Here is a 7967-nt window from a genome sequence, read left to right as displayed (position 1 = left end):
TCCGAGGCAGTCAGATGAAGTAGACTTCTACACACACTGGATAAGAAGATTCCAGCCATGCACACAGAGACACGAGCTTTAAAGACCATAGAGCAGGTTTGTTTAGATAACAGCACTGCCACTGTTTGGTGCAGAAAGTATTTTCCAGAGGGGAGTAAGATGGACATGACTCCTTTGGACACATTTATTTATTCAGAGTTGACTTTAATTTGAAGGACATAGCTAGGGAAACCAAACTAGCCATACACACACAAATTTACACCAGAAATGCCAACCAGCACAAAAAACCAAACTGGGAAGGAAGCCAGCATTAACACCACCACAAGGTCAGGATCCTGGTGGCAGCTAGAACTCCTGTGACTGGACATGTTCATGGGGTGGCTTAAGCGAGGTGGTCTTCTTAGGAAGAAGTTCAGGATGAACATTTGGCAACACCCCACCCTGAGCAATGGTCACACAGGAGAAGAGCTTGTTCAGTTCATCATCATTTCTCACAGCCAGCTGGATGTGCCTGGGCAGGATCCTGGATTTCTTGTTTTCCCATGCAGCATTTCCTGCCAGCTCCAGGATCTCCGCGCTCAGGTACTCCAGCACCGCAGCCAGGTAGATGGCAGCACCAAGACCAATCCTGTCAGCATAGTTCCCTCTCTTTAGGAGCCTGTAGACACGACCCACCGGGAACTGCAGACCAGCCTTGGCTGACTTGGTTTTCTTTGGCATAAGGAGGAGCTTTGTGGTTTTCTTCCCATGTTCAGACATTTTAACATCAAACTAGTATTAAAAAAAAAAATAATTAAAACCTCAAACAAATCAGACACAGAAACTGAGTATTTAACTTTTCTTCCCTATCCTTTCATTGCCTTTTTAATTCCTTAGAAGTCAGTTTTATCCCTCAGAAAGTTGAGTCGTTGTTCATACTTTTTGTCTGAGGGAGCAGATGAGTCGGGCTGCTGCTCTGGGAGAATCTGACAAAGTTTCTGTCAGCCAAGAGGCATCTACAAGCTTAGTCAGAGCATCAGGTCAGCCATCTGCTAGGCTTCCCAAACTTTTCATGAGAGAAAGTAGAACATAAGAGCAAGGACTTCTGACACAGTATCAAAAGAAAACTGCTATTAAGGAGAAAGGTTAAGCAAACTAGGCTTCAGGATACCTACAAGTGTTCAGAAGCCTTGCAGGGAAGCTTCATTGAACTTACCCAGGAAAAAAACCTAAGCAGTTTCTGCAATGATGACCTTGTGAGAACCAGAGCTAGATATTCATGTTTGAAGTACAAACAACAGAAGAGAACTTCATCTTCTGGAAGCCACTTCAAATAGGTCTCCTCACCTCTGGAAGGCAACAGGCCAGAACCAGGAACAAGATTTATGGGAAGAGGAGAAGCCTTGTTTTACATCAGACACTGGAACTGCTCTGCTCAGCACACTGTACATGAGGCTACTACAGATGCACTAGTACCGTTTTGTATGGTATTGCATCCATACTAGCAGGTCCCATCACTTACAACTGACATAAAGCCTCTGGTACAGTATAGCACCTACTACTCTTCAGTGCATAACACAAAACAACCAGAAAACAGATAGCAGAACTCTTTATGTACAGAATTAATCTCAATTTTTAATCATCAGTGGGTTTTAGGTAATGAGAATCTCTACCCAGATATTGGGAAGAACTAAATCAGATATCAAATTTAAGTGCTTAAAAGGACAATAAAAAGTTCTTTTTGAGACTTTCAAAGGCTTATCTTTCTAAGGCCCACAAAAATAGCCTGCACAAGTAAATGTCATGGTTTAACATCTGCCAGCAATAAAGTACCACATAGCCACTTACTCATCTCCCCCCATCCTCCAGTGGAGAAGGAGAATTAGAGGAAAAAAAGACAAGGATGCTCATGGATTGAGATAGGAACTACTTAGTAGTTGAATATAAACAAATAAAACAGTGAAACCAATATTAATAAAATAATAACAATGCTACTAATAATAGGTAATGAAACTAAGACATTTGCTACAACTGCTCACCACCCACCAACTGATACACAGCCAGGTCCCAAGTAGTGAGAGATGTAGCCTGAGAGCAATTGCAGCAGAGTCCAAGCGAGCTCCATGAGCAAGACAGCGACCAAGAAAAACAACCAACTCACCAACTAACTACCGAATGAACAACACTATGGCCCCCACAGCCCAACCCCAGTTTAGATACTGAATGTGGCATTCTATAGAATGACATACCCCTTTGGTTAACTGTCTAAACTCTGTCCTCCCCACACACTGCCTGAGGCAAGAAAGGTGGGAAGACATATACAATATCAAAAGCTGAAAGTGTCCTTAAATTGGTACAAACACTCCTTATCACCAACTAAAAAGACACCTTATCAGTACTATTCTCATAGCAAATCCAAAATGCAGCCTCATACCAGCTACTATGACAAAAATAATTCTGTCTTGACTAAAACCAGCACAATAAACAAATTAAAAAAATTGTTCTTAAAAATTTGTTGTTAAGGCTGCCACCTTAAGCAGCCTTATACCAAATACAGAAATTACAAAGCCTTCTTCCTTCAGAAGTTTATCAAACAGAAAGAAAACATAATTTCTTAAGAACAAACTCTCACCTGAAGAGGCTGTTGACTTCACAACTTTTTTCCAACCACCACCAAATTCCCCAAACCACAACCTTTGGCAAGAGCTGCCCACCTTTAAACTCCACAGTGGTACCCATCTCATTACCAGCTCTTGCATCGTTTAATGCCACCTGGTTAAGTGATGATTCAGCCACTCAAAATTAAAAACAATCAAGGTCACAACACAAGAGCAACTCAGTACAGTCCCTCAGAGCATGAGAATTTGTCACTGCTCCTTGCAGAGCTGCTTAGCACCTCGTTAGCGGATCTCCTTTGGAAACAAGCCTAACATTTACTGCCTCAAAGGACTGCAGCACCTCTGATTGGCAGTTAATTTATTACAGCTGGAAGGGGACACACCGCTCCTTGCTGAAGGCATCAAGAATTAAGTCTATCAACCTGTACCACCATTATTTTTCTTTTGTGCTGCCAGCCAAGCTGTTTTGTGACCATGCTGAAGAACCTGGGAAAGCTTAGGACCTCTGGCATTGGGTTCTTTCTCTTCTATGACTTGTCCCCATCTGTCACACAGTCCATTTTTTTTCCTAAGTCACACACAGCTGTGTCGCAAGGCATAACATGTACTTTCCAGGGTCAAGGGTGTGGTGACAGCTGAATTATTTTTTTCTTCAACACATAAGTGCTGGAAAGTTCAGTCCTGGCCCAACAGAAACTTCAGCTGAGCAGCTGGGTTTAGGAGACATCTACCCTCTGTTACCATGGGGTCAGAGGGGTGAGCTGTCAGATCACTGTGCAATCTGGTTAATTTCCAAATGGGTTGAACTATTGGCTGGAACAAACTAATCATGATTTTTCTTGATCAAGGGAATATTTTAAAAATTGACTTTTGAATTAGACCAGTACTTCAACATAAACTCTGTCTTTCTGCATAAGTGGAGGTAAGGCTACACTGCACCATCAGTGGCTTTTATCATACAGAAAATGGCAGGTGACAGCATGTCTGAAAGCTCCTTGAGCACTGGCCGTGCCTTGCAGGGCCTGTTTGGTGTGGTGCAGAGCAGGGTCACAGAAGCACCTTGCATCCAGGAATGGCGTGATGACGGACACACCATTCTCCAGGTTAGAAAAGGGTACTCTAAGCACCATGCTTAAAACTGCACAAAATTAGTACCTTGCTTGAGTCTTCTGCCATTATTGCAAGCCTTTAGATTTTTGCTTGGTCCAAAGAAATAATCATTCCCCAGCCTGGTTTTCCTTGCCATGGTCAAATGGAGGAAATAGTGTGGTGACAGGAGGAAATGTGGTGACAGGAGGAAATGTACTGACAGGACAAGAGGGCAAGGGGTAACAGATTTAAATTGAAAGTGGGGAGATTTAGATTAGATATCAGGAAGAAGTTCTTCATGGAGAATCATAGAATGGTTTGGGTTGGAAGGGACCTTAAAGACCATCCAGTTCCAACCCCCCTGCCATGGGCAGGGACACCTTCCACTAGACCAGGTTGCTCAAAGCCTCATCCAGCCTGGCCTTGAACACTTCCAGGGATGGGGCATCCACAGCTTCTCTGGGCAACCTGTTCCAGTGTTTCACCACCCTCTCCGGGAAGATTTTCTTCCTGATATCTAATCCAAACCTCCCCACTTTCAATTTAAACACATTACCCCTTGTCCTGTCACTACAGGCCCTTGTAAAAAGTCCCCCCCAGCTTCCTTGTAGCCCCTTCAGGTACTGGAAGGGGCTATAAGGTCTCCCCGGAGCCTTCTCTTCTCCCGGCTGAACAAGCTCAATTCTCTCAACATTTCCCCATAGCAGAGGAGACTGGAACAGGTTGCACAGAGAAGCTGTGGATGCCCCATCCCTGGAAGTGTTCAAGGCCAGGCTGGAGTTGGAACTAGACGGTCTTTAAGGTCCCTTCCAACCCAAACCAGTCTATGATTCTATGAAATTATTTGATTTTCATGTGTTCATTTCTCATGTACCTCCTTTAAATCTTTTTTTTTTCCATTTACAGGTGTAAGCATTCAGCATAAGAATAGTTACATGTAGCACATAATTACTATAAGCACAAAGCTTAAGACCTCCTCTTAGACATCTTCTCATTGCTACAGCATCCTCCACTTTTTCTCACTTTACTGGATTATTGCAGGCCAGCTAAGATTTTACCAAATTGCTGTTGAATACCAGGCAGCAGACAGTGACTGTCGCAGCTGCCCACCACCCTAAAATCACAGTGTTTTCTCAGGCAGGTATCCTTCTCCCATTCCTGTGTAAGTGCAGCCTGGAATGAGTCATTACCATCGTACATCGCAGGCAGCTCTGATGCGTGTCAGCATCATAAAAACAGGTGAGTAGGCTCTGACACCCCCATGCCTTGAGGGGGCAAAGGAGTGAGGTCAAACACAACAGAACAGGCACATCTATTTTCAAATAAGTTCATGGTCTGGCTACAGTTTAGTAAGCTGGTCCTAACCAGCTCTTCTGCACATGAGATGCACTGTAAACTGTGAGCTACTGTCCCAGGAGCAGACTGATCCTAACGCAGCTGTGGCAGATCCTTGGCTTCCAGTTAAGCAGTAAGCCTCAGCCCCTCAAACCCTGGGCACTTTCTCATGAGAGACTTTTGGTGACTGCATCAGCAAAAGCTTGGGAGCTTATTTGTATATGGAGACATTTGTTTTTCCTGCAATGATAGAAGCAAGACAGTCACTCCTACCAACATCACAAATACTGCATCACATGTTAACTAACCTACCTATAGTTGTGGATGGAGGGGATTGAAGTTTATTGTCACCTTGGAGCAATCAAAATGGAGGTAGATGTTTGCTACAGCTTTACATGCCATGAGACTTTAAAGCATAAGGCTACTAGCTTCTAAAGCAATATACCTTTGGGCACTGAACTAATCACACCACAAATTCACAATGGAGGATGAAGTTCACATGAACAGTGTCTTGACTCCTCTGCCTACTCCACAGCAGTTACCTATACCATATTTTCAAAAGCAAACATGTACTTGACTTTTTAAAGAGTTATTTGGGTGGTGTGCTGGACTTTTTGACATTTCCTGTGTTACTCCATCCCTGGAAGGAGAACCAGCAAAAAGAAAGGAGAACAGTGTTGCATTCTAGGAACTTTATTACAAATGTTAATAAAAGCAGTAAAATTAGTAGCAAAAAATGCTTGACAAAGAAACAGACACGTACAGATAAGTGCTACTGAGTCGCACTGTGGATAAGTACACAGGACAAAACCAGGAAAAGCAAGTTTCACTGGCTACCACCTTGTTGCTGAGAAGGACCAGCATCTCTGACAGTTTTCTTGGGAAGGAGCTGGGAAAGAATATTTGGCATCACCCCTCCCTGAGCAATGGTCACACAGGAGAAGAGCTTGTTCAGTTCATCATCATTTCTCACAGCCAGCTGGATGTGCCTGGGCAGGATCCTGGATTTCTTGTTTTCCCATGCAGCATTTCCTGCCAGCTCCAGGATCTCTGCACTCAGGTACTCCAGCACCGCAGCCAGGTAGATAGCAGCGCCCGGACCGACCCTGTCAGCATAGTTCCCTCTTTTAAGGAGCCTGTAGACACGACCCACTGGGAACTGCAGACCAGCCCTGGCTGACTTGGTTTTCTTCACTGCAGCTCCAGGTTTGCCGGCCACTGCTTGTTTCTTTCCACGTCCAGACATTCTGATGGGTGAAGAGACACAAAGGGTTGGAGAGCTTCAACTTAGCCAGGAGCTGTATGACAGAAAGAGCAGATTACAGAAAGGTGAGTTACACTTTTTATTCTTCCACATTAAGAAGAAAGCTTGCTCTTTTCTTGAAGAAGAGAGAGCCACAGACTACAGGTCATTAATAGCAGAACTAAGATTTTTAACTGCTACTACTACCCTTTTACAGTCTACCTTTTAGGAGAGAGGCCACACTGTAAGACCAGAATAGTCTGACAACCTGTCAGGAAAGGCTTATTGAAGTAGTTATGAAGACCTCAAAAGAAAAGAGGCTGTTCCCTACTACTTGGAATGTATTTGTGATTGAGGAAAACCCACTGTGCCCCAGTAAGATTTCCTTAACATCATAACTGTTACTTCTAAGCTGTCCGGAAGCCAAGTCTGCTTCTTCTTCCAAAAAGGAATCTGTATTCTAACTTCTTCCATTATCAAGTTACATTTAAAATGAAAGAAAAAATGTAACAATTGGAAAGTTCCTGCAGCCCACAGAATCTTATATTTGAAATACTTGAAGTTTTCATACAAAGTTCTAACTTAATTCCCCAAAGGATATTCTCTGGCTGCTAGGAACGTGCTGGAGATGTTCTACAGCAGGAAAATGAAGAATTTACCTAGACAGCATAATACAACTGAAGAACAGAAGTTAGTCTGTTTACTCAAGATTAAGGAAATTTGGCCTAGTTAGAGTACTCCTACAACTGGGGTGGAAAAAATAGTTATTTAAATAACACTTCTAATCTATGAGTAAATAGGACAGTTAGCTTCCAGTAAAGCTGTTTATAATATAAAAGAACTCCATTGTTAGATGGAGTTTTTTTGGTGTAGCTTTTATAGAGGGATTTAAGTATGTGAGAGAAATTAGAGATTGGGGAGGGTGGAACAAAACAAAGAACCCCAGCCACACAACAAAACCCAGTCCATAATAAAATCCAAGCCACAATTCCTTATTATCAGACAGCAATCCTCATATTCTAAATACATTACAGTCATACTGTACTACAAATACAGCTACCTTACAAAATAACATAAACAAAGTTTGTGTTACCCCAAACATTTCACTATGTATTATAACATAACCTTCAAAAAAAACCATTTACCTTCAAAAATTCTTATTTTTGCCTAGATCTGTGCTTTACCACAGCCCACACTCAAAGGTAAACAAACCCCAAAACACCATTCCCCCTCCTTTGGGGCAGAACCTTTTTATTAGCAACTTTTTCTCCTCATCAGTGGGTTACCTGGGCAATTGATGACTCATTCCCACCTGTGGTTCACCTTCCTTCTAACCTCTGATTTGGGGGAAAAGGAAGAAATATGTTACAGGTGCACAGAAGTGAATTCTCCAGGGGGAGAAGAAGTGAGGTTGTCTCCAAGGGCTGAGCCACAGCTATATTTTACTCTCACTGTGATACTGCCAGCTCTCACCAACTCTGGCTGGAGTACTTCTGTCTGTATCATTCCCACCTGTGGTTCACCTTCCTTCTAACCTCTGATTTGGGGGAAAAGGAAGAAATATGTTACAGGTGCACAGAAGTGAATTCTCCAGGGGGAGAAGAAGTGAGGTTGTCTCCAAGGGCTGAGCCACAGCTATATTTTACTCTCACTGTGATACTGCCAGCTCTCACCAACTCTGGCTGGAGTACTTCTGTCTGTAC

The 7967-nt window shown here is 43.0% G+C and overlaps 2 protein-coding genes across 2 annotated transcripts; both read right to left on the bottom strand.

The window, feature by feature from the left end:
* Positions 1-345: 345 nt before the first annotated feature.
* On the bottom strand, positions 346-759 carry LOC104516993 (histone H2A-beta, sperm-like). Its single transcript, XM_010161517.1, has one exon. It carries the CDS (start codon positions 757-759, stop codon positions 346-348), a length of 414 nt encoding a protein of 137 aa, XP_010159819.1.
* Positions 760-5847: 5088 nt separating this feature from the next.
* LOC104516992 (histone H2A-beta, sperm-like) lies at positions 5848-6267 on the bottom strand. The gene has a single exon (XM_010161516.1). It carries the CDS (start codon positions 6265-6267, stop codon positions 5848-5850), a length of 420 nt encoding a protein of 139 aa, XP_010159818.1.
* Positions 6268-7967: the final 1700 nt, after the last annotated feature.

Source organism: Eurypyga helias, unplaced genomic scaffold, assembly GCF_000690775.1.
Source record: "Eurypyga helias isolate BGI_N326 unplaced genomic scaffold, ASM69077v1 scaffold8391, whole genome shotgun sequence".
Taxonomy (NCBI): domain Eukaryota; kingdom Metazoa; phylum Chordata; class Aves; order Eurypygiformes; family Eurypygidae; genus Eurypyga; species Eurypyga helias.
The sequence above is the reverse complement of the archived record's forward strand: the minus strand, read 5'-3'. Positions and strand labels throughout refer to the sequence as shown.

What these genes read in the sequence shown, in the direction of transcription:
- LOC104516992 (XM_010161516.1), bottom strand. Translation starts at nt 6,267, where the DNA reads ATGTCTGGACGTGGAAAGAAACAAGCAGTGGCCGGCAAACCTGGAGCT.
- LOC104516993 (XM_010161517.1), bottom strand. Translation starts at nt 759, where the DNA reads ATGTCTGAACATGGGAAGAAAACCACAAAGCTCCTCCTTATGCCAAAG.